The 24,696-nt window shown below is 48.7% G+C and overlaps 11 protein-coding genes across 11 annotated transcripts; 6 read left to right on the forward strand and 5 right to left on the reverse strand.

Moving 5' to 3' along the window:
• Positions 1 to 308: 308 nt before the first annotated feature.
• On the reverse strand, positions 309 to 1,282 carry LDX57_011489 (oxidase ustYa family protein; the record flags this gene model as incomplete). Its single annotated transcript, XM_046093232.1, has 2 exons — positions 309 to 508; positions 628 to 1,282. 2 exons carry the CDS (start codon positions 1,280 to 1,282, stop codon positions 309 to 311), a joined length of 855 nt encoding a protein of 284 aa, XP_045949210.1.
• Positions 1,283 to 4,612: 3,330 nt separating this feature from the next.
• On the forward strand, positions 4,613 to 5,176 carry MDR1_2 (GTPase-activating protein; the record flags this gene model as incomplete). Its single annotated transcript, XM_046093233.1, has 2 exons — positions 4,613 to 4,885; positions 4,940 to 5,176. The coding sequence occupies 2 exons, from the start codon at positions 4,613 to 4,615 to the stop codon at positions 5,174 to 5,176; spliced, it is 510 nt and encodes a 169-aa protein (XP_045949211.1).
• Positions 5,177 to 6,652: 1,476 nt separating this feature from the next.
• On the reverse strand, positions 6,653 to 7,773 carry LDX57_011491 (uncharacterized protein; the record flags this gene model as incomplete). Its single annotated transcript, XM_046093234.1, has 2 exons — positions 6,653 to 7,256; positions 7,322 to 7,773. The coding sequence occupies 2 exons, from the start codon at positions 7,771 to 7,773 to the stop codon at positions 6,653 to 6,655; spliced, it is 1,056 nt and encodes a 351-aa protein (XP_045949212.1).
• Positions 7,774 to 8,052: 279 nt separating this feature from the next.
• Positions 8,053 to 10,220, reverse strand: LDX57_011492 (uncharacterized protein). The gene is made up of 4 exons (XM_046093235.1): positions 9,666 to 10,220; positions 9,389 to 9,595; positions 8,470 to 9,320; positions 8,053 to 8,406 (listed from the first exon to the last, which is right to left on the reverse strand). Exons 1-3 carry the CDS (start codon positions 10,051 to 10,053, stop codon positions 8,938 to 8,940), a joined length of 978 nt encoding a protein of 325 aa, XP_045949213.1. The 5' UTR covers positions 10,054 to 10,220; the 3' UTR covers positions 8,053 to 8,406; positions 8,470 to 8,937.
• A 77-nt stretch (positions 10,221 to 10,297) lies between these two features.
• Positions 10,298 to 11,555, forward strand: LDX57_011493 (uncharacterized protein). Its single transcript, XM_046093236.1, has 4 exons — positions 10,298 to 10,874; positions 10,940 to 11,047; positions 11,107 to 11,263; positions 11,315 to 11,555. The coding sequence occupies exons 1-4, from the start codon at positions 10,567 to 10,569 to the stop codon at positions 11,480 to 11,482; spliced, it is 741 nt and encodes a 246-aa protein (XP_045949214.1). The 5' UTR covers positions 10,298 to 10,566; the 3' UTR covers positions 11,483 to 11,555.
• Positions 11,556 to 12,431: 876 nt separating this feature from the next.
• LDX57_011494 (fungal specific transcription factor domain-containing protein) lies at positions 12,432 to 14,452 on the forward strand (the record flags this gene model as incomplete). Its single annotated transcript, XM_046093237.1, has 5 exons — positions 12,432 to 12,792; positions 12,842 to 13,146; positions 13,217 to 13,636; positions 13,697 to 13,929; positions 13,984 to 14,452. 5 exons carry the CDS (start codon positions 12,432 to 12,434, stop codon positions 14,450 to 14,452), a joined length of 1,788 nt encoding a protein of 595 aa, XP_045949215.1.
• A 1,354-nt stretch (positions 14,453 to 15,806) lies between these two features.
• Positions 15,807 to 17,064, forward strand: LDX57_011495 (uncharacterized protein; the record flags this gene model as incomplete). The annotated part of the gene is made up of 4 exons (XM_046093238.1): positions 15,807 to 15,850; positions 15,917 to 16,208; positions 16,293 to 16,888; positions 16,947 to 17,064. 4 exons carry the CDS (start codon positions 15,807 to 15,809, stop codon positions 17,062 to 17,064), a joined length of 1,050 nt encoding a protein of 349 aa, XP_045949216.1.
• A 1,100-nt stretch (positions 17,065 to 18,164) lies between these two features.
• Positions 18,165 to 19,339, reverse strand: LDX57_011496 (uncharacterized protein; the record flags this gene model as incomplete). The annotated part of the gene is made up of 3 exons (XM_046093239.1): positions 18,165 to 18,437; positions 18,504 to 19,132; positions 19,225 to 19,339. The coding sequence occupies 3 exons, from the start codon at positions 19,337 to 19,339 to the stop codon at positions 18,165 to 18,167; spliced, it is 1,017 nt and encodes a 338-aa protein (XP_045949217.1).
• A 379-nt stretch (positions 19,340 to 19,718) lies between these two features.
• LDX57_011497 (zinc finger CCCH domain-containing RNA-binding protein) lies at positions 19,719 to 20,429 on the reverse strand (the record flags this gene model as incomplete). The annotated part of the gene is made up of 2 exons (XM_046093240.1): positions 19,719 to 20,047; positions 20,129 to 20,429. The coding sequence occupies 2 exons, from the start codon at positions 20,427 to 20,429 to the stop codon at positions 19,719 to 19,721; spliced, it is 630 nt and encodes a 209-aa protein (XP_045949218.1).
• A 1,027-nt stretch (positions 20,430 to 21,456) lies between these two features.
• Positions 21,457 to 22,215, forward strand: LDX57_011498 (uncharacterized protein; the record flags this gene model as incomplete). The annotated part of the gene is made up of 2 exons (XM_046093241.1): positions 21,457 to 21,599; positions 21,663 to 22,215. 2 exons carry the CDS (start codon positions 21,457 to 21,459, stop codon positions 22,213 to 22,215), a joined length of 696 nt encoding a protein of 231 aa, XP_045949219.1.
• Positions 22,216 to 22,737: 522 nt separating this feature from the next.
• Positions 22,738 to 24,625, forward strand: LDX57_011499 (uncharacterized protein). Its single transcript, XM_046093242.1, has 2 exons — positions 22,738 to 23,164; positions 23,219 to 24,625. Exons 1-2 carry the CDS (start codon positions 22,812 to 22,814, stop codon positions 24,063 to 24,065), a joined length of 1,200 nt encoding a protein of 399 aa, XP_045949220.1. The 5' UTR covers positions 22,738 to 22,811; the 3' UTR covers positions 24,066 to 24,625.
• The last annotated feature ends 71 nt before the right edge of the window (positions 24,626 to 24,696 follow it).

The raw sequence follows: 24,696 nt of genomic DNA on the forward strand, positions 1-24,696 counted from the left end.
CAGATCAAGTATGCCATGCAGTTGGCGAACACGGATGACAATGTGCTCCAGACAGCTTACAAAAAGAATAGACCTTGTTGCTCATGAGCAGGTATTAACGACAAGTGGCCATAATGAGTGCAATTTGGGACTAATTAGAAGAGGATGCCATTGACATCAGAGGATTTGTCTGGAGCTTCTATTATCCCAAAATATGCCGGAAAATTGTACCTCTTATCATAGGTAACACAAAATCCTAGCACACCCTGCCGGAAGCACTGCTGTTCAAAACCTTGTCGCCCATTTTCCAGATCCTCAAACCTCAGTCATTAACTTTTGAACCAGTCCCTGCTAAGAGACCACTCCCGTATAGCCTCAAAGTTTCGGCAGGTGTGCGGTCGCTCCGTTTCGCCCACAAAGCTAGCACCACTAGGATTGCTCTTATCCCCAAAGTACAAGGGTTTGAGTGTCACCGGCGTCAGGTCAGCCGAGCACATAATACCCTGTCGTAGATGGTCCACACAATGATCTGCCGGCGATAAAGAAGCATTAGCATAGATTTCCTTCATTAAAGTTCGGCTCTTAATGCCATTGCCGAATATCAAAATTTGAACCCATGTTGAAAATCCAATGTAAGGGAATAATTACCGATATGTATTCGCATTCCTCCTTCTTCTTCAAGCCTCCGTCCGTGGTGATGAGTTTGACCGTTGATGTATCTTCTGAGCGCGTCCAAGCAATGCAGCGAGTGAAAGACTTCAACGCCACCAAACACGCCGGAGTGTCCGGTGTGGCTTCGAATGCCGACTAGGGGCTCAAGGGCCGGCAGGGATGGCTCATCTCGATCAAGCTGATCGACCTCGTCATCTTGCAGGACAAAATATCGACGCCCAAACAGCTTGTCCCAGGCTTTGTCGACGGCATCTAGGTCGCGGCCAACATATGCCGTCTCGCCAGGTTTTCCCTCAGCGCGATAGACGGTTCCATTGTCTGATACACGGAGACCCGATGAGAATTGACGTTGCTCCAGAGAAATGTGAGGTTTTGCGTCATCAAAGTCGGTAGTGAAACCGGTCTCGTAAGACCTTTTGAAGTGAAAGAGCGTATAGGTAGAGGGAAGCAGGAGAAAGAATTGTATAGTCGCGATTACCAGGAGGGCGAATGTCGAACATTGCCAACCATATCGTGAGAAACGCCTTTGGGAAGGCGATCCCTCTTCTGCTGTATCTTTTTCACAGTCGGAACTGTCATCCTGGTACTCTTGCTCGCGTTGCAGAAGCTTATAGCGTTGCGCTTCATCCATCTTGTTTCTATTGACGAAAAGGCTATAAACGCAATACACAGGTGGCATCACCACGGACAGGTGCAGGAAGGTAAGAAGATGAACATTCCACATGGAATCCACAACTTAAAAAATTCCCAGATTATGAGTTGAGGTTGTTGGAGAACCTCTAACAGTGTCACTGCTTTCGGGCATCAATAACACGCCGAGCCTGAGCCAAGGAAAAAAACTAAAAGTTACTTTCCATTCACACAAAGTCAATTTTACAGTAACTTATTCATAATAATTTAATGACTTAATCCCTCAATTAATTCTACATTAACCAGTTTGAGCTAGTCTGCTTGTGCTGGCCTATTCATTGTGTAGCCTACAAATCAAGTGTTCTTGGCATGGATGTAAGGGGGTTGAGACAAGGCGCAGTACACATCATTAAATCTACCGGTTCTCCTCAGGCGAGCCTTATGCATGCAACCTCGTATGGTGAAGAGGGGGCATACTTTCTCGTCTTTGTATTGATGTGCCACCCATGCAAGGCAAAGATACGCTGACCGACACTCTGCTTCTCGAAATCAATGCAGAGACATTTCCACTAGTAGCCCCTCGCTTTCTGCAGAATGAAAGAAATTTTTATTAGCATTAATAAACTAACATTTATGTTACGATAGAGTACATTCTTCATCATTTTGTAGTCTAGAGGGTCGAATAATCAGTTTGGCTGACTGACAACGTAACAATAGCAGGGGAAAACTATATGGTAGATTTATAGTGGCGCGCACACAATGAGGAGTAGAGTCTGAGATTACCTGTCGCTTCTAGCTCAGGCTAGATCAGTAGATTCTAAAAAATATGGTTTGGTAATCGACGGCGCGATCACGGTACGAATGGATACTTTGTCCGCAGCCTTTCTCCATACTTGAAGAACATCAGGGGAAGCGGAAGCATAGCTAATGCAACGAACGCTAGTAAAGAATTTCCCCATCCGACCCCTAGCGCGTCATACATGGATGGCCCTGCAAGTGGCAATACGGCTCCCATAAGTGAGCGAAGGACCGTATTAGCGGCTGCTGCTGACGCGGCTTGAGTGGCGAATGCATCGACTAGATACGCTTGGACCCCGGTCTGGAAGATTGATACAGATTAGCTTCCACGTTGAGGATACCAAACCGAAATGCAGAGCACTCAATACGGTAAGCGAAAGGAGACAAGGTAGATACCTACAAAGGAGACCACCACCCCAACCCCGACCCAGCAGGTCCCGATGATCGGGAGTATCCAATGCGCCTGCTTCTGAGCAGCCCAGCCGTACCAAAACAAGCCGATGGGCATGCATAGGCTAAGTGGGATCATGAGTGACAATCGATATTCTGGTTTATTTTGACCTTTGGACGCTGTAGCCAAGCGATTCGAGATCTTATCGGAGAAAAATCCCATTGCCAGAAGGCCCAGAGCAGACCCAAGCCCCAGTCCAATGTATGTCAGCCCTACAATGCTCGCCGAGAAGTTATACTGTTCTCGGTATATTTTCGACATGGTCGTGAATAGCAGATAGAGGAACCCATAGACCACCGCGACATACCAGGAGAGCAGCGACACAATCGGAGAGAACAACAGCATCTGGATCGGGCGAATGATAGTTGTCGCAAAGAGTTGTAATGGAGTCAAGTCCTTGTAAAGAACAGACTTCAGGTCGGTATTCCCGGTTTCTCGCATTAGGCGTCTTGCTTTGCGTGCAAGAATGACGGGAGCATATGTTTCACGGAGAAATATGAACGATATCCCAGTAGAACCGCCTCCCTGCATGTGTAGTTTGTTGCAATAGCGCTACCTTATCGATGGAACGCTTACCGCAATTGCAATTATCCAGAATACCCAGCGCCAGGAGACATCTTGGGTCAAGAACCCGCCACAGACACTAATGAAGTGTGTAATAAGTCAGCTTTCACATTTATTTATATCCAGAATGCATTCTCCTGCCACTTAGACAACGTACGGGCCTACCACGGGGCCAATCACCGGACCAACAGCCCAGATGGATATTGCTAACCCGCGACGTTCGGGAGTAATAACATCCGCTATAGTTCCAGCACCCAGAGCTAAGGGTGCACATCCAGCAGAGCCGGCCAGGAACCGGAATCCCACTAACGATGGCAAGCTCGGAGCCAGAGCACAAGCGACGTTTGAGATGACGAATAGTATGTTACATCCGTGATAGAGCGGCAGACGACCATAGAGTTCTGAGAGTGGTGCCACTATGAGAGGTCCGAAGGCGAACCCGAGAAGATATACTGAGACCACAAAGGATGACATTGGCTGGTTTGTTGAGTGAAATTCTTTCATGACCTCGGAGACGCCCGGGGCAAACATCGCCGATCCCAGTGGACTAGCACATGCTATCAACATGTGCTTCTACCTTCAAAAAAATGGGATATAGACCGGGGTTCAAAGCATACGTGAGAAAGTTGAAGATCGAAACGATTATAACTGTCGTTATCTTGAGGCTCGTTTTCCAGTTCATAGGATTTGCCTCGTCGTCGAGCCCATCCCAGTCGACAACATTGGGCATCTGAGAACGAGCTGGGGGTCCGGTCTGGATATCATGTTCGACATTTCGGCTGAATATCATATTGTTTGCTCTCAGTAAAGGGGTAATCCAATTTCAGGAGCACCAAGAGGACTTGGCGACTCATGGATTTGGGCAAGGCTCGACCTATAAGTGTATAGTAGGCAGGGATCAAAGTAGCAGAAGCCCGGACCTCACCAACGAGCTGATAGTGACGAAAGCTCGGCTATTCGGCGCAAATATGAAGGCACAGTCTCCTATCCGCTAATTAGGAAGTGGGACATGTATATCATTTCTCCCGTTAAACCCGTTGGCCTCATGGCGACTGGAGTGGCGCGTCAACCGAGCTCCGGCGTTAATCAAGCCCAGTTCCACCAAGATAGATCATCAGAAATACCATATTATCGAGACCACATGGTCTATCTTTCTCGCAAACTATGGACGTTGTCAGCTCATCCATTGCCTCTCGGCAGTCGCCCGGATAGATACCCAATCCGGTCGGCTTTCCGAAGCACCGAGAACTCAAGTGGGTCGAGAACCAGTCGCTCCCTTTTTTTCTTCACTGCACGACTAAGCACAGAGGTGAGTATGTCTTTAATAACCCACTTCGTCGACGACGGGGTGGTCTAGCGGAAAGTTCCTCTAGAAGGTGGGGATTGGTATGTGGTCGAGACCTTTCAGTATCCTTATTCAAAAGTGGCTTTCAGTTCCTCCCTCACCTAGATCATCATGCACACAACAATATAACTGCCTAGAGTGGAGGTGGTCATAACCTAGTGCGAATATTGAACATGCACGAATTACTGACAGACACGGCTTTCGGAAAACTGATCCGAGTCCTAAGCGGCCATCGGGTTCTGCTCTATCCCGAGGAATACGGTTCCGTTGCTTCAGAGTTGACCGATACTACGGCTAAGACAGAGCCAAGCTTGGGAAGACCTGCACTCAGTCAAAGCGTCGTGGAGCAGAGCTCACAAGAAACTGTTGCTTCTCAAGTCATCGACACTGCTGAACTTCCAAATGGAAACATCATCGTTGTTGGCTGGGGCCCTAACGACAGCGAAGTACGTTCACTTACCTACCTCTTTCTATGTAAATCTTGAACTGACGCTTGACAGGATCCCCAAAATTGGAGCTTCGGCAAAAAGCTGCTGGTCAGCTCCTTAATATGGATTCTGACTTTCGCTATCTATATTGGCTCAGCTATCTATTCTCCCGGCATTCCTGGCGTAGCCACTGAATTTGGTGTGAGTACGGTCGCCTCGACACTTGGCCTCACCCTGTTTGTGCTAGGATATGGTATCGGTACGTTCAATGCTCCTGGAGTTTCTTGTCCCCTTCTCACAATGATGTAGGGCCCATGATATGGTCACCTCTTTCCGAGCTTCCTGCAATTGGGAGGAATCCAGTTTACCTCTTGACCCTATTCGTTTTTGTACTCCTCAATCTGGCAGTTGTCTATGCTCCCAACTTCGGAGCGCTCCTAGCTTTTCGATTCATCACTGGGTTTATTGGCTCACCCGCTCTTGCCACTGGTGGCGCATCTATGGCCGACATATGGAGTCCAAGATCCAGTGGTTATATGATAATCATATGGGGAACATTTGCTATCGCTGCTCCTGTCCTTGGACCCATGGTAGGGGGCTTTGCCTACTCGGCCAAAGGTTGGACATGGACTATATGGCAACTCATATGGGTGTCTGCGTTCGCATTCGTTTTGTTATTCTTCCTCCTACCGGAAACATACGGACCTAATATTCTGTATCGTCGCGCTCGACGACTGCGTCTTGCCACCAAAAGAGGCATCTTCTTCTCTCAGGCGGAACTTGACAGTCATTCATCTTCACCAAAGGTTTGTTACTCACGAACATTCCCTTCAAACCCTCAGGCACTTACCTCACTTTAGGAACTCTTATTCGAGGCTCTCGTTCGCCCATTCCAACTATGCTTCTTCGAACCGATTGTCCTTGTCATGAATATCTATATCTCCTTGGTATACGGTATTCTTTACATCTGGTTTGAAGCATTTCCGATTGTCTTCGGTGAGATTCACGGATTCAACCCCGGCGAAAGCGGAGCTGCCTTCTTGGGAATCATCACAGGGACACTCGTCTTTGCCGTCCCGGGCTACTTTGCGTGGAAATATTTCTTCCAGTCCAAGAAGATTAATTATGATGGGTCTATGGCACCAGAGGTGCAAATGCCTCCAGCATTCGTGGGGAGCATCTGTCTGCCTATCTCTCTTTTTTGGTTCGGCTGGACTGGCAATTTTGAATCGATTCACTGGATAGTACCTATCGCGGCATCGGCACTGTTCTCAATCAGTGGATGTCTGATATTCAACCCCATTCTCTGCTACCTGCCACAGGCTTATCCGACTTACGCCGCGTCAGTTCTCGCTGGAAATGACTTTTTGCGTTCCTCGTTCGGAGCTGGGTTTCCCTTGTTTGCAAGTGCGATGTTTCACAATCTCGGAGTGGGTTTGGCCTGTACGGTGCTGGGGTGCATTACTTGTCTTTTTATTCCGTTCCCGTTCATTTTGTATTGGCGTGGCAAGCAGCTCCGATTGAGAAGTAAATATGCACGTCATGACATGTGATCACAGGATCTCTGGCTGCCGCTTGGAATATACTTTAGTGTTCAAATTACCATTTGGATGCTTTAGATTGCAGGGAATGATTTGAAATCGAGGCGCTCGCCTTGTCGAAAGGTCTCTGCCATCAACTAGCTCGCTAATCGTGGTGTTCTTTGATATATGCTAGGATTGACCGCCTTCTTTGGATATTGAATTTCTTATCTCTTTACTCCATCATTCCTTCAGTATCCATAGTCTATGCTAAATCAGTAAATCTTGTAGCTGGGTTAATTAACAGCCCATCCAGATCACGCATGTTATATGCTCCGCTTTCATCATCTCGAATAGGTACTGGCTTCGGCATATTCGCGAGACGACTTGTGAAGCCACGGGATAGTAGTAGGCCTGTAATTCTGGCTGCTTTAATGGCTCTGATTGTGTTACTGCTCAACCCTCCCGCTTCCTTGGTGAATGTGCTCCAGAATATGTTCTCCAAAGTGATGTAATCGTCAAACCGAACCCAACCATTTTTGAGGTGGATCTTACTTATTAGTCGTTGGTGAGAGTATAGGTTCAAGCCAAATGGCGCAATCTCTGCTTCGGTCCAATCAACCACCCCAACCAAATTGCAAGACGTTTCGTTCACGAAAATGTTGCAGACACCGAAGTCTCTGTGAAGTAGCACCATAGGGAGAGAGAAAATGGTCGGCAATAAGTTGAGAGACTCTTGGATTAACGGGTGGAAGCGATATGGGAGAGAAACAAGCAGTGAATCCAGTTCTTCTTGGTATCGATGGTACAAGTTGTCACGGTACGTTCGATCAACATGTTGAGGACTTTTCCATAAAAGAGCGAAAAACCTGACAGAAGGTATATTTAGCAACTTGGTGCATGTGTAACGAGAACAAGCGAACGATAAGCATACTTCGCGTTATCAATTACAAGATTCTTGCGCCATGAAGAAAACTCAGGTGAATTTTCGGGCACCTGACTGTTATGTGCCAGAATAAAATCCAGATAACTGATGCCTCGTACTCGGCTCATGGCATAGATGTAAAGAGGTTCTTTCCTCTCGATATTATCTCCAATCTGCCCCAAAAACCTCACGTGAGGCGCAAAGTGGCCGTAGATGCTTCGGGCAAGTTTTCCAATCTCCATACACAGTTGTAGAGACGCAAGGCGAAATTGGACGACGGACTCGGCATTGGGTCCTGCATAGACGGTATAGCTGCATACACCTTGCACGGGCACCGGAACGATATTCCCACCAAGATGCTCCCTTGCAAAAGCTTCACACGCTGAGCGAGTCACTGCAGTCTTCTCGAAAAAATCTGTAATTCCCTGGTCAACAGAGTACGCGAGGTCACTAGTAGCCATTGTGGGCACAGATCGCTTTGTCAAAGTTGAGAATTTAGAGATGTAGCAGGAGGTTGTAGGGTGAAGCGACGGGAGACAAGAAAGGAGGTATCTTATATATCCTTGTCAGGTGACAGAGCATTGACACGTCGACGCCTGACGTTTCTGGCCGAGAGATTGGTCACCCATCATGTTTCTGGCATTAGTTTTCTCAACGATTATTTGGCCATTCCCCAGGAACAGACATGATTCCCCCCCCTAATTCCAAATATTTTTGAGGTTTGAACCGTCAATCCATGTCCTTCATTGTTATCTCACGTGCGCAACACCTAGGGAGGCATTTTTCTGAACAAGACCTTTCTCATACTTCGACTTATGACATGAACAGTCTCCATTGCACCAGCCCCCCCTTACCACAACATGGAAAGATTGAATTAATGACTAAAATTGTTCAATGACACTCGACTTCGTTTGGCACCCACTCCCGAAGATATCGGACGCCTCGATGATAAGAACTGGAATCACTTAGCATTCCCGATTTCGCTACGGATAACCGATTTACGCATCATAGGCAGTGATCAAACCCTTGAATTTGTTCTTTGGGTCGTAATCTCTTCTCGCGGTCTGCAACTTATAGTAATGGGGTCCCCAGGTCTAGTGTGTGCGTTAGAGGCCTGGTCAGGAAGCTGCGACTTTTCAAAATCGAATGAAACATACCTTTCTCGCATCATGGAAGTCTTCAAATCCATTTGGCAGGTAGTGGACCTCTGCATCGTCACCGAGAACTCGGGATGCGGCCTGACAGGCAAGGTCTCGTGCAAGCTTCTCTTTGGAAGGGTCAGCATCGCTAGGACATCCGGTGCCGAGTAACAGGATGTGCTTTGCGCCCTCCGGCCTTGGCCAGGCGCAGTTCGATCTCGGTCCAGCTGGTTCACACTAAGTCTGACGGTTAATCCGTGCTCGTGCCACTCTTTCTAGTCGTTGGTTCTACTGACCGAGCTGAGTATCTCAAAAATGAGATAGGTGCAATCAGCAACCGACTCATCAAGTTGTTGAATCTCTTCAGACCATCGGACAGCTCTGACGACGGTCTCTGCAGATAGTTCTCGGATCATCAAAGGAGCCCAGAACTGTTTCATGGAGCCTTTGACAATATGTGCCTTGTCTGGACAGATGGTCAGCGCCTCATCCCTGGATACGAAAATCTAGATATCGCCCCGGTACAGGAGCCTCACCTTGCAAATTTGCAACTCCTGCTAGAGTGTTGATCTTAGTCTGATCGATCGCCCCGGGAATATCCAACGCCCATTGGAAACTCATACGGCCATGCGCTTCGCCAAGGGCGTCGAACGCATGAATGACGAGCATGTCCGAGTCCGTTCCGATGGATTCGAGCAGTTTCTTCTTGACGACATAAAGAAACATCGTGACCTTAGGATCAAGCGGCTGAGAGAGGAACGTGGCGATCCCTTCTGCTACCTGCTCAAGCCGTTCCCGGGGGACCAGGATCCGGCCAGACCAGATATCCTGAGGATAAGGGAATACTCGAAGCACAACCTGCACCACGACTACGTATCTGACTGTCAGCCATTGCTCGTGGTGAAAAGATTCCGAGGGTAATTGAAGGGTCACTTACCTCCAAAGCCACCTCCGCCGCCACGCAATGCCCACAGCAGCTCCGGCTCTGCCGAAGCCCAGACGACTGAGCCGTCATACTTGACGACCTTCGCATCTAACATATTCGCGGGGTCCGAGACACAACCTCGCTCGCCGGAGAGCCATGAAAAGCCTCCGCTGACAATAGTGCCGGCCACTCCGACACAAGGGGTGCGGGCTCCCACGACTTAGCATATCACGTCAGCTTTAGATCCCAAAATCCCTGATTAGGTCAAGGAAAAGCGAGATATACTTACTTCCATATTCCGGGGCCGCTTTTTCTAGGTTCCGATAGACCTCCGACCACGTCTGTCCGGCACCAATAGTCACCAGTTCCGAGTGTTGGTCAAAGTGGAAATCATCAAAGGCCGACGTATTGATCAGGACGTCCTTTGCGGATGCGGACATAAACCCCTGTCCATATATTCCGATATCTAAATCGGTCGAGTAGAGGTAGGCAACGGTTTTACTCAGTGACTCAGCTGATTTTGGTCGAACCACGATACCGGGGTTCATTTGCTTCTGAGAAGCCCAGGTTTGAGCAAAGCATTGGTATTCCGGTGACTCGGGAGTGATGATCTCATCAGGGCGTAGCAGCGACCGCAACACCGCATGCTGCTCTTCACTTATACGCACGTCAACCATGTTAATCGTTTCGATGTAGAGTGGGAAGAAGCTTGATTTGAGTTGCAGCTGCCTACAAAATATATGAAAATGATCGAGTGGATTATATGTAAAGTTTTCCTTCTAAGCTGTCCGTAGCACAGGGTGGGAAACATCAAGGAACCCATGCTTACATGGCATGATCGACATAATCGGTGGACACCAACTTCACTCTATTTCCCAACAACACTCTATTCTCTGAGACTGCCGGATCCACAACACTATTTGTAATTATAGCCAGTTGAGACATTTCTTCAGCGTCGCTTTTCGCGGTCCGAGAGTGAGCGAAAGGTTCCGAGATGAGGCCGACCGAGTCTGTTGAACCTCCGAGGAGGCATTACCTATTTGTCTCGGACTTCCGAGCCGTTTTGGGTGGCCGCCAATATCCCGAGGTTATATTCTTCAGAGAGAAGGCTAAATTAAAAAGGGGTTTTATTAACTAACTGCTACTTTATCGGCACTTAGCCCTTTTCAACTAGCACACTGAACAACATTATGCCCAACGTTCTTGTCACAGGAAGTTCCCGCGGCCTCGGGCTCGAGTTGGTGAAGCAGCTCGCTGTCCGTGCCAGCACCGAAGGAGGATTGATTATTGCTTCGGCTCGAAAGTGCAGCCCGGAGTTACATGAGGTCATCTCAGAGTTCAATGGGACTGTTGTGTTCATATCGCTAGATGTGGCAGATGAGGCCTCTATCTCAAAGTCGGCAGAGGAGGCCCGAACGGCCTTGCACCAGCGAAGTCTGGATATCTTGATCAACTGTGCAGGAGTACACAGCGACACTCATGGAAAGCTGGCTGACATGTAAGTATACGATCCTTACTCGGTTTTTCTGTTAGTATGAGCTAAGCCAGGGAAACAACCAACAGGTCGGACCTCGCATTCCAGCTATCTGTCAACGTGACCGGCACCCATAATGTCCTGCGCCATTACATCCCGCTCATGAAAGATAGCAAGCTCAAGAAGATCGCGAATATGTACGGTTGAATAGTCCTTCAGCTGTGACCATCTCCGGATGCTGACCGTTTACTCACAGTTCGAGCACATTCGGATCCCTAACAAAGGCTAAAGACGCGTTATACGCACCTTGCCCGGCCTACAAGATCAGCAAATGTGCCCTCAACCAATTAACCCTGCAGTACGCACTTTCGTACCAAGACGAGGGCTTCGTCTGTATTGCAGTAAACCCTGGGGTAAGTCAGTGCCTTCATTTTAGCGGCAACATCATGCTAACAGGTTCACAGTGGCTCCAGAGTGACATGGGTGGCAAAGATGCCGACCTCACCCTACCACAAGGGGCACAGGCGGTTTGGAACGTGGTAGAATTCGCCAGCGCCTCGGATAATGGTCGTTTCAAGAACATCTATGTGCCAGGCTGGAAGGCCTACGATGGGCAAGACATTCCTTGGTAATCCACTCAGTCGATGTATATAATCTGCTGTAAGTCGGAGCCTTCGGGCGCGCACATTCGGTTGTTCAATAGACTATAGACTCATTATTGTTCAAGATAGAATAGCAATTTTTTGATCTCCTATCAAATGCAATTCCTTTGCCCGCAAATTGTACACTGTTAAAAGATATGGGTATTCTAATTTTGATCAGATGGTAATCTTCCAAGCTTACTGAGCTAAAATTATTCAATTATTGGTTTCCCGCTCATACCCATGCGTTAAAGAAAACAAAATTCTGTAAAAGTATACAGTTGTAAATCAGGGCCTCTTCTCTGACCCACAACCAGACGTGATCAGTCAGCAAACAACCTCATCCCTTCCCGCCGCTCCGCTGGAATGCAGGCAGATACATCGAAGGAAGAGATACAAGGAAAAAATGGCAGAAGTTTCCACAAGTCTTGATGATATTCTCCCCGCTGTAGGTCTAGACCGACTTTGGTGTTGGAAATCGGTGAAGTAGACAGAGGCTAACCTGTGCCAACAGTGTGACCAATGCCATGCTCGAAAGGTTGTGGACCCTCCCCTCGTCCACTCAGGAAAAAGCTGGGTCCCTTTTCTAGGTTGATTCTGACTTAGGTACTTCCAATAATAGGTCAAATGTAACAGGCGATCGCCTTGCGCGAACTGCGCGGACGCCGGTGTGGAGTGCCGACGCTTGCGTCGCGGACGGTCATCTCGAAAACAGACGTCCCAGAGGTTCGCAATCCTCTAAAGCTCTCGGGGGTTTGAACAGATTCGGGGATAACTAACGATTATTGGTAGAGGATTCAACCCCCAGGAATCCATTTTGGATCTAGATCTTGAAACGCAATCACCTGAACCCCAAAGGAATAGCGCGAATAGCCACCGGTGGAGATATCAGGCCGGATCAGTAACGCAAAATGCGCCCACGCAAAGCCATTCATCCGATATGGATATGGCAGATGGCAGTATGGATGAAACAGCTGGTCTGGAGCAACCACCACAGGATCACGCCCGTAACTCGGGGCAAACTCCCTTTCCTGTAACAGCCCAACCGACCTCGGGCGCCAATGATTCAAACTATCATGCAATCCAAGCAAGAAACATCATTGAACTGGAGCTCGACGACTGCCAAGCCATAGGCCGTGAGCGGCAATCAATACTCAGATCTGCGCTTCAGTTGGTGAGCAGCGTCGCCGAAAATGAGCCTGGCCATTCGGGCTCCATCCCGGTGATCCCCCGTCCCACAGACCCGGCAATCACGATTCCAGAGGCACCCCCTCGAGAGCTGCTTTATATGCTTCTTGGAGGTACTTATGTGTCAAGTCCGTTTTTGACGCTATTACTTACTAAATGCAGGTCCTTTAGATGCCGTGCGGACACAGTGGCCAGATCATATACCGCAAAAGACCTATGAGCGGATGGTCACGACTCTCCTCCAAGCGGATCAGAGCAATGAATTTTTTCATCAGCATTCCGTCTGTATCTACGTGAAAGCTATATTTTACTTGTATCAAGTAACACGAACTACTGACAATCCTGTTCTTAAGAGGGAACTGTCACAGTCCAAGTCCGCCTACATAGCGGCTGCTGCTCAAAGCATTCAGCAGTTCAACATCCTTCAGCGACCAGATCTCTTGACTGTACAGGCTTTACTATCAAGTGTCAGTCACTCAACAGTATCACTTTCTGGGGCTTTTAGATTTGTCTATTCTACTGACATTTGTGTCATAGGCCTTGCTCATGCAGCACATAGGGAGATTCAACCAATGCTGGCTTCTCACCTCATATGCTGCTAGACAGATCACTTCGCTCAACTATCATAATACTTGTCACGCACCGGCAAATTCGGGATTGGAGCTGGAGATTAATTGCGCCGTTTATTGGTGTTACTACCTCGATCGGACTTTAAGTTCCCTTCTCGATCGACCTCCTTCTCTACCAGACCCTGTGGTATCTCCAACAGACCTTATTGTCATCGAAAGCTCTTCGGCATATAGTGGGCTTTTACACATTATTATTGAACTCGCGCAAATTCAAGGGAAGCTACACGAAATATCCTCCTGTCGAGAAAGCTTACCCAACAGTGTCATGTTGGAAAAGTGTCAGCTACTTGAAGCCGACATGCAGACTCTTCTTCCATACCTGAAATCGGTACGTCTCCTTGTACTATTCCTTAAATATTTGATTTATGCCAACGTAGATTACTTCTAGAATCGGAGCTCTTTTGCGAAAATGATACAATGCGATTGGGTCGCGGTCGACTTCTGCTACTATGCGATCTTTGTCGAGATCCATCGAATACACTTGAAAAGCTGCTTCACACCGCACATCTACCGGGAATGTCTAGTTCATGCCCGAAAGTCGCTCGAGGCATTTCACTTCCTTCAGCAGCACTCCGCTGAGATGCCAGGTTTTGACGACCCGTACCCGTCATTTTTGACATGGTTTGGCAACATCTTTCCCCCTGTGTCACTCGCTATATACTGACATACTGCAAGGACCTTGTTTCTATATCCTCTCAGCGCTTTCTTTGTGGTCTTCTGTCATATAGTTGGCACCTCCGATGTCAACGATTTTCAACTCTTGCGCCAGATAACCGGAAGCTTATCGCATTTCAAGCAAGATCCGCACCTTGGAAGACTGTTGACCCTGCTTCAATCACTACAACGACTTTGTGAGCCTTTGTTTCCAAAACAAAGCCATAACAGCGCTACCGGAGAAGACCCTCTGGCAGATGTCAACCATTCACTGGCACATTTCTCCGGAACAAGTGGCCCAGCTACCGAATCATTCACCTTCCCACAGTCCTCTCCCTCTGCTCTATTCCGTGATGACATGCCGCTGGTCAACGAGCCCATTCAGAACACGGAGCTAGACCCCTCGGCGGAATGGCAGATGTGGCAGCTCTTCACCAATCAGGTCCCAAATGGCTGGCTTAACAAGGGTGTAGACCTGTTCGATCTTTAGGCTGGTGGTCGCACGAAGCATGATCGGACAGGTTTGATTGACTGGCAAACTTTGGTTGCGATCTCATTAGATCGAAGAAACCCCAGCTTGTTCCATGGCAGTCGAATAGCCACGGATAGCCTCTAGATGGATTCGCTCATGCAGATCATCCCTACCGGCAAGCAAGAGGGAGCTACCTGCTGTACAATAAGCTATTTATACTCATGAGCTCCTCGACTAAGCAATAACGAATTTCCATTTCTAGCCCTTCCGTGAATATGTAGTCACAGCTGATTAAGTTAGAGAACTAACTATGCCACTTCCGGACCTTAATCTTCAGGGTTTATTTCAATAAAGCAGCCTCCTTATGTAACCGCTTAATTCTGCTAATGGCCTAAGGCAGCCCGGCTAGCTCAATCAAAAGAGCGTAGCACTTCTATTAGTAGTAATTCTAAGGTCGTGGGTGACCCCCACGTTGGGCTTTTGTCTGAAAATCTTTTTTTTCTGATTAAGTCACACCTGCTTCTCCCTCATTCGGGTACTCTCATGCAAATGAAGTAGCAATAATGAGAGCTATGATAGCTCACGAGGGCTAGGCCCGAGTCCACAGGTATTGTAGATACTGGATATTATTAGATTGTATATTTTAGTTAGAAATTAAACAAGATATAGTACTATTCTACTATATGTATAGAATACTAATTCTAGTAGAACATACAATATCAGTAGTTAGTAGAGGATCTGGGAGCTCTTATACGGCGTTACTACTGGCCTAAGAGAGGTTAAACACGGTTCTATTAAAAGCTGATGAGTTTCCGCGATGTGGCTGTCCCTAATACCTTTGGTTGAGGATTGAGCACTCCTGTCCTTTTTTATTGGCGAATCCATGAAGTGAAGGCCCAGTATAGATTGCGATATTGATGTGGAAAATGTGGGCGGAATACAATTTCCGCCCTGAATGTCTCCACCAGCAGACCCCATGTTGATTTTATTCGCCATTAACCCTGTACAATTTGGAGAACCCTTGCATAACTTGTTGGCTACAATCTGTCAAAGATACGCAACTCTGTGACTGGTTGAGAATAGTTGGAGGGGAACAGGAAGGACCGAATGCTTTGAAATCATAATTGGAGAGACACGTCAGAGGCGCTATTCCTCAAAAATGGGAGGCTCGCGTACATTCTCTTTACCTGCTAAAAAGTATCCTTTCTAGCCAGCAAAAAAGAACATACATACTGTAGTACTGGTTCGTTTGCATTTTTCACAGTCACCATAAACAGGTCCATCTTTCCTACACCTTCGCACCCACAACCTCCGCTCCGCTTCGCTATATCTCCTTATTAATTGACGGCCCGAGCGCTTCGTACACTATACTATGGCTCCTTTGAAGCTTCTACTTGTCGGAGCAACCGGTTTCATGTAAGTTGCGATCGTCCTATGCAAACTCGAAAATCTTTGGAATACACCAACTCTGAATGCCTGCAGTGGAGGAAGCGTATTGCAGGAGCTACTCGAATCATCGGAAGCACAGAACGCGAACCTCCAAATCACCGTCGCTGTGCGCCAACCCAACCAAGCAGAAACTCTTTCTGGCAAAGGTGTGCGAGCAATTCTGATTGCCGGACTTGATGACGCCGATGGACTCGAGAATGCAGCGCGCGACCACGATATTGTGATAAATGCCGGGACCGGTCAACATACCGAGGCTCCGAAAGCCCTAATTCGAGGTCTCGGGAGAAGAAAACAACAGACTGGACAGGAGGGCCATTTTATTCATGTGTGATGTCCCGCTTCTTTCCTTCATTCCTTACTATCCTCTAAAATAGGCATCACACTAATATTGTGCTCTGGATACCCTTAGCTCTCAGGAACAACGAACATCGCCGTCCCAAACATCACGCCTTCACCGTACCAACTGAGGGATTTCTCGGATGAAGATAACGACCTCTATGAGTACGAAAAGTCCCGTGCTGCAAACGACCCATACGGACAAAGAGTTGCAGATGTCGTGGTGATCGAGGAAGGCATCCGATTCAACGTGAGAACCTATATTGTCATGCCACCCACAGTCTACGGGCACGGCACGGGATGGTTCAAGAAACAATCTCATCAGGTCCCTACTCTGATCAGAAGTGCAATCAAAAGTGGTCGTGCTGAGTATATCGGTACTGGCGAGGTGCAGTTGGGCCACGTCCATGTTACAGACCTTGCACGTCTGTTTGGTCTGCTAGCCACAAAGGTAGTTGCGGGCGAGACCGTTCCTTCAGGCCAACAGGGCTATTATTTCACAAACACCGGATCTCATACGTGGCTTGATGTTGCAAACCTCATTGGCAAAGCGGGCTTTGATCTTGGAGTCCTGGAATCACCACTTCCGAGGTCTATAAGCCTGGAAGAAGGAGCAGTCAAGTTTGCGGATGGAGATGTTAAATTTGCGGAAGCTTGCTTTGCATCAAGGTGGGTTTCCTCTGTGACTTCTCATGATTTGGACTTTGGGTACTGATTGAGTCGCTAGTTCGAGCTCGCTGCCTCGCAGGGCCTTTGGCTTGGGTTGGAAGCCTCTCCATACCGAAGAAGATTTCAAGGCTTCGATCAGAACGACGTTTGAAAAGATACACAACGGAGGAGTGTAACTGATGATGGGTTCATTGCAGCCCTTGCTACCTGCACCCTTTAGAGCAGTGTCGACATGGATGAATGCCTGATCAATCTGCTCGACGACCATGTTCAGCTAGATACCTCGTCGAGGTAGCCACCTGATTGGATTAGCATCTGGGTTGCTCAGATGGGATGAGGATGGGTGGAGTACCTAGCCAGCAATAGATAAAATAATGGATAAAATCACCCGTTCGGACAGCTGGTGAGTACCAGTGGCCTTTTCTGGATCGCTGAGTCCTTTGTAGACGTACTATCGCATAGAAATGGTATATTGTTTATTGTTAAACCTTTGGAAGTCGAAGAACTAGAAGTAAAAGACAGGCTTGGTGTTTACAGAAGTGGAGGAGAAGTAGGTATCCAGTTGAAAGCTCGCTGAGTGGGACATCTCTCCCATGCAGCGGAAACCATTCTACGCTTCGCTACTTGCCCGTGCATATGGAGATGATCACCTAGGCTAGTAGAATCCAGTAGGTCCAATCCAACCCAGACTTGGGATACCACGAGCTACATAGAGATATCGGTTAAAGGTTACCTCTATGGTGACTTTGACAGCCGGGAAAGAGGTTTGCCAAGGTTGCTGCCAGTTTCAAACTTGAATGAGCTAAGGTCGTCGAAATGAAATTAAATTGCGGATCAACACGTAGTCTTGTCATGTAGCTGATGCGGTTACATTCCTTGCCACTTGGATTTTCTATGCTAGTCATAGACCTCTTTTCTTTTTGGCAATATTATCATAGAATGAGACCTATGAAATATGAGTAGATCATATGTCAATAGCGGCTACCTACATTGCCCAGGCCTGCCTCGCCTGGTCAAGGTTCATGAGATCACACGGGGATGGCACCGGCCCATGTATAAATTGAGGGCCCTGTTGCGGCGGCTTTGTATGGGTCCGCCTAGGAGTAAAACTCAAGGTTCCCGGTGCCAAGTCTGGACGTGATGCAGATCATGGCGAGGCCACCGCCAGTGTATGCCATCTGTACTTGTCCGCGCTTTCCGGGCGTCAATGATGAGGTGAAATATGAAGAACCTGCCGTGCAGGACCAGGATCATAGCAGATCAGTTGACCTGCCGTTCAATCACTGTCTTCATCCTCTTCCTCATTGACATTCGTGCTTGGTAGCTGAGAGCTTGATCCGACTTCGCTTTGTCGCTGCGTATCAGTGGTTCGTCTCCGGTTCTGCGTGGACTGTTCTGTCGAGGTGATCGCCCTCTCTCCAACGAACTTGTCCCCAGGCCACGGCGCCTTGCAGACAGGACATTGTTCCGCCTGCTGCACGCGGAAGAAATTTCGAACACAATGATCATGCAGTCGGCCTTTGCAGTCGCGGTTCGCGCAGCGTTGTCCCTATACCATGTCAGTCAGCAACAATCTTGTAAATCAAACCAAGACATTGAAAGTAAGCGCACGCACCACCGTGATGATATCCCTGCAAGCCGCGCAAAACTTAATCTTCTCTATCCTTCCCCCGTCCTCGTTCTCGTCGTTATACGTCGCCACCAACCAGCCTCGTAGCTCCATCAATCCGCGCGGACTCAAACTATAGTATCCCTTGCGACTCTTCTCAAACCATCCATCATTGACGAGCTGCCGAAGCACCGTTTCAGCCTGCGACATGCTCAACGACTGCGCTGCCCCGCCCTGCGTCTGGGTCTGAGCCTGCGAGTCCATGTTCGATTCTCGACGATTCGAATCCCCCGCCGATGCCTTCGCCAGCTGAATGGCCTGTATTCCACTGACGACCATCGCCTCGGATCGTCGCGTGTTGTGCGTGTCGAACATGGCGTCCAGGACGCGCTTCACGAAGGCGATTTCATCGGCTGTGTAGGTCGTCGCGAGCTGGGTCAGGGCGTCGCTGGTTGTGTTGACGAGCGCGTAGATCCGCTCCGGTCGTGGATTCGTAGTCGCGTCGGGATCTATCGTTGATTGGGTTAACGTGCTTCGGATTTCGAGATCGAATGGCGAGATCGCGCTGTTCGCTGCCGCAATGTACGAGGAGAAATCATCTTCTGAGACGTCTTCAGGGGAGACAGGTTCTCTTTCTGTTTCCAGGACAGGTCGGCGATTAGCGAGCTATTCCGGAATATAGAGGAAATTCTGTGGTTCGAAAAAGAGAAGGGAAAGAAGAAGTTACCGTTGACCGAAAAGATGGCGGCCAGGACGGCCGTGGCTTCCTCGACGGTCATGGTTGATCGGGCCATGAAGGCTTGAAGAAAGGCGCGATGGCCGTCATTATAGCGCTCAGTCATTTTGGATCTCGAGCTTCTTTGGGGTTTGAGATTGGAGCTATCGGAGAAATGAAGCTCTGACGAAGCAGACAAAGAAAACGCGGTCGACGCGGGGCGCGTCCTTCTCCAAGTGCCAAGACTTTCCGCCTTTAATTGGTTTCTACGGACATCTCACCCTCGACACTAAAAGGAAGCATATCATGATGAATATCACGACCAGAGCTTGATATCATAGCAATTAGAACAGGAAAAGAGAATGCAACACACAAGATATGAAGAAGGAAATAGTACAGGTGACAAAGAAAGGCCATTATCCCCAAACGCCCACAACAGACGGAAACAACAGCAGATTCTCTTTCTCAAGTAATAAGCACCGCCACCGCTAGGAACACTTTCAAATTTAATATCTCCGCCTCGTCGGCTCGGGGCTCGGACTGCGACTGACGCTGCGAGCGTCCCGGCCCCGTTCCTTCAACCACTTCTTCGTGCTGAGGCGAATGTCCCGGTCGAGCTCATTGCTGGGATCTTTCCGGTGGATGAAGTTGCAGAATCCCCCTCGTACACAGCCCTCGCCACTATTTAATCGACAACACGCTTCTCGGAAATCCGTCACCGGTGATAACTCGCAGTATATCGGCCGCGCTGCATACCAGCGCGAATTCAGCGCATCGCAGGCTGCTTGTGCATCTTCCTCGTATTTGAATCGAGCGTAGACGTTTCCGATGAGGTCTGCAGCGGAGAAATCGCAACGTCAATAAGACTCCAACACATCGCAAATCACGGATGCTAGGGGGCAGGGCAGAAACTCACGGTCATTGTTGTTATCGCAAACCACCAATTCCTCTAGCTCGCCGTATTTGCACATCTCACACCATACATCCTCGTAAAACGCATCGAAGTGGTTCTGCAGTTGGCTGGGGTTCATTTTGTTCTTGGGGTCGTAGGCGGGATTTTGGTACATGTTGGGCATCAGGATCGTCTGGGAGTAGGACGGCTTAACGTGCTTCCGGGAGCATCGGTCGCCGTGTCGGCAGGCGCCGATTTTGTAGTAGAAGGAGCAGTTGACCTTGTCCTGCTCCGTACCGAAGATTGAGGCGAGATAGTTGGCCATGGTGGTTGATGTGAATGCGCCCGAGTCAGATCCGCTGGAGGAGAGTCGCCGAGGGGAGGGATAAGTGAAAGGAGGTGGATAAGAGGAGCGGAACTAGAGGATAGGGTAGTGATAGGAATGGGCGATGATGGAGAAGCAAAGGAGGTCGTGCGGAGAAGACTCGCTGGAGCTCACTTTCATTGAAGATTCTGGAGATGGCGGGAATGCTGACTAACCTCCCCGGTGTTTGGTGCCTCAGGTGTTGATTTATCAGCCTTCCTTTCGTGTCTTCCAGAAGTGACTTTGACTTCAGACCTTCTTCCTTAGTTATTTCCTCTTGCACTCCTGATGTCATTGAACCTATTTCATTCTCCAATATCTGGAGAGGTCCCCGGTACTATGGAACCACCATCCTATATCTATTTGTTCCATTCAATCGTGTATATATAAAAGAGCTCAAATGCCTCAAAATACCCCAGAATGCTTGTCTCATTATTGAATCTACTGGAGAAGAACAATACAAAGTACATGCGCAAAATACACCGCTCACCTCTCACCTGATGAGCTCACTTCCTATAGAGAGATAACCCTACGAAACGCTACCAACACCACCTAACCATAAACGGTAAAAGTATGGAAGATGTCCTATAGTACAGTCAGTACAGAGCTTAAGCGAAGTACGGAGTACCAGTCAGTGAGATAAGGATTAAATCAACAATACTATGTTGTCATAAGGAGCATGTAAGTCTAGAACAACTATCTCAGCTTATAATGTGTGCTTACTCGCTGTCCTCTCGAATCTCACAATCGGGGCATCGGCTGTCCGTGCAGGACTTTGCTGATTAATGTCAATAAGCAGCACCATTGGGGTACTCTTGACGCATCAACAGCAGAACTCGTAGGTGTTGAAATTATCAATACTAAATGTGTACATGCCGAGATGAATATGAAGGAGTCCTTCAGGCGTAGTATATAGAAGGGCTGGGACAGTGACATTTTCAATATCATCAATCACAGAAACGTCTCTTCCAAGAACAGAACCATCACAATGTCCAACCAGGCAGCCTGGATCAAAGAGAAGCACGGCCGGCTCGGGCTCGACGAGGCCGAAATCCCGATTCCCGGTGATAATGAGGTGTTTGTGAAAATCGAGCTGATCGCCTTCAGTCCTATCGATTTGAAGATTCAGACGTAAGAGCGTTCCTCAGCTTTTCTTGCTCACCCTGCTCATTTTGTACCCAACGAACTCATCAGATTCGGCACCCATCCTGTCCCTTACCCCAACATCCTAGACAAGTCCTTCGCCAGTACAGTCCAATACGTCGGTTCCAACGTAACCGACCTAAAGCCTGGCGACCGAATCGCAAGTACGCGAGGAGCCAAGGCAGTCGGGGATCCTCGCCTCGGCGCGTATCAGAAATACGCCCTGGCGTCTGTATCCTCCAGCTCCAAGGTTTCCGCGGACGTTGACTTCCAGGGCGCAGCAACTTCAATTATGAACCTCGTCACAGTGGTTTCTGCGTTGTCGATTCATATCGGGCTTGATCGTGCGCCTCTCTCGGGCAAGCCGGAACCCAAGAACAAGACGGTCTTGATCTATGGAGGCTCCAGCTCCACTGGCGGATTGGCCGTCCGGTATGCTGTCACGGTAGGATACACTGTCGTGACGACCTCGTCGCCGCAGAATCGCCAGTTCGTGGAGTCCTTGGATCCGGCTTATATCATTGACCATACGGCGCCGGCGGAGACGATCGCCAAAGAACTTCGCAGCCAGGGTCCATTTGATCGGATCTTCGATGCGATTTGATTACCTCCTGTGACCAATATCTTGGTCAATGGGCAATTGGTTCGTTTCTATGGACCAGTTGGACTAGAACCGGACGGCCCAAAAGGGTCATGGGGAAAGGTCTTAGACATGGCTGTATATTTATCTTGAAGACCAAACCTGGTCGGGTCATTTATCCAATCTCACGTTCCCGAAGCAGTCCGCTGTTTCGTTCACGAGGTGTGTCGACTTCTTCTCCAGGGATAGATCACGGCATTTCTCGGTCCAACTCTCCCTCACCAGGGATTGTTTGCCGCATGAGAGGGGGCCAAACAGCCGCGTTTTCCCTCGCCCTGATGCAAATAGAAAGATTGCCTGACCGGAGGGGCCGGACTCGCGCTCAAGACAGGGATCTACGCTGACCGCGTGCGTTAGTTCAAGTCCCAAGGATCTTCGTTCGTCCGGGATCCGTAGGGCCTGCGTTTCCCATTTCCAGTTTAGCTGGGCGTAGGGACAAAAGAACCCGTCCTGTTCCATACAAAAACCGCCTCCGCTGCTCCCCGATTCTTCCTTTCTATTCTTCAACTCCCTCCAAACCCTTCTCAAAGGACACAAGGAACGACCTTTCTGCAGCCACAATGAATACCATCCTCAACCCAAAGGCCCTACTGTGTGCATTTGGCGTCATTGGGTTTTTAGGCACCCATGGTCGCACCGGGGCGGACGGGTCCACAGCCCTCATATCCAATGCCCTGGAAAGTCCCAACCCTTATAATCTTCCTGGCACCCACTCTGCTCTACATAAAACCTTTACCGGACTTCCACCGGTTGACTTCATTATCAGCATGCTGGTTCTATTCTGGTGGGAGACCATTGACGGTTCCCATCCAGCCACCTCGGCCATTGGGCTTTATTTCCTTGGGCAGCTACTACCGTGCATTGTCATCACCTATTTGAACGCCCTGCGAGGGAATAAGCCCAGCCTGGTCAAGTATGTACCAGGCCTCCTGTTGTTTTCGATCCAATGCTAACTCTCTATACCCAGACCCACTCTTTGGCTTACTCTGTTCCAGATTGGCTCTGTAGGGGCTACTAGCTTCATCTGGGCTCTTGCGTACACAATGAGGTCCCCGACTACCCACGCCATTCTAGAACCGCAGGTCTTGCAAATCTCTTCTCTTATTTCCTGCCTGGATTATGCTTGGCTCCTTGTTCCTGCATTGTTGCTTGGATACGTGCTTCCGGCGTTTCTTATGGGCCTGCCACCGACACTCGTGAGTAATACTTTTACTCAGTATGCACTCGCGGCCTGGAACATGTATCCTGCGGTAGTGTCGGTCTTACTTTACCTCCTGCGCACCGTATTTGCAAGATTTATTCGCCGTCCAGCTGCCGAACACGGAGAAAGCACTCTTGTCAAAGCCAAGTCACCAACAAGAGAAGCGGAGACTAGCCACCTCCACGCAGTTCGAGTCACCACCATCGCAACGCTCGTCCTTAGTTCAACGATGCACTTGTTTATCGTTGGCCTCTCAATAACTACTCTCTTATTTCCCTCCATCTTCAAACCCGCTTACGTCAACGAGCTTAGCCCCCGCGCTATCTTCATTCCTCCGGTAGCTCCAGGACCACGGGCCTTGACACCAGGAGACGGGGTTCGTGGCTTTCTACTCTGGGACCAGGTCGCGGGTTACTCTACTGTTCTTCTGGTTGTGCTTTTGGAGTTGCGTGGCGCATTAAAGGCCGCTCAGGGACTCGGTAGCAAAGCACCCACTCCGTCTGCGTGGATTATCGGAGCGCTTGGAGTCGGCCTCTCCCTCGTCCTGGGACCGGGAAGCGCATGCCTGGTGGCCAGTTGGGCCCGTGATGAGATTCTCTTTGGAAATTGGTGAAGCACATGACTTTCTACGCAGAGCCACCATACCCGTTCTATCGGCCTTATAGTTTGGGATGTCTACGCAGTTCATAAATGGACCAAGTATCGAGGCGGCGGAAACTTAGACCCGACCCTTTCAGCACAACAACATCCATTGGACCGTGTCTCTTGAATGATGAACGGTTATAGGAACTACCCCTGGGTATAGTTGAGAATCATGGTATATAATCCGTTGTGAGTCAAATTGGTAAACGGAAAATAAGTCTGTAAATCGTGCATATCAGGGGGAGGTTGACAGAGTGAGCAATTTTAGGTACTGCTCAGAAATACAATCTGGCATCCCGAGTGCAACCGACCGCGAAGAGAGCCATAAACATCCGTCCCTATGAGCCTACAGTTATAGTAACTGCCATATCAATCATAATACTCGTCCCGTTAATGCAGGACAAAAACGCAATTATATCAGACAGCTTCTCATTGTCTATAGTATATTCAATAAGTATGATTGTGGGTATAGACTACCTTAGTATACGTTAGTATATGCGACCAAGCAAATCGGAATCAACGTGTCATGCCTACTGCGATATGTCATTAGAGATCCCTACAGTGATCCAACAATATGAGATACTACGGAGTACTTCCCATGA

This window comes from Aspergillus melleus (assembly GCF_016097325.1).
Source record: "Aspergillus melleus strain CBS 546.65 chromosome Unknown contig7, whole genome shotgun sequence".
Classification (NCBI taxonomy): domain Eukaryota; kingdom Fungi; phylum Ascomycota; class Eurotiomycetes; order Eurotiales; family Aspergillaceae; genus Aspergillus; species Aspergillus melleus.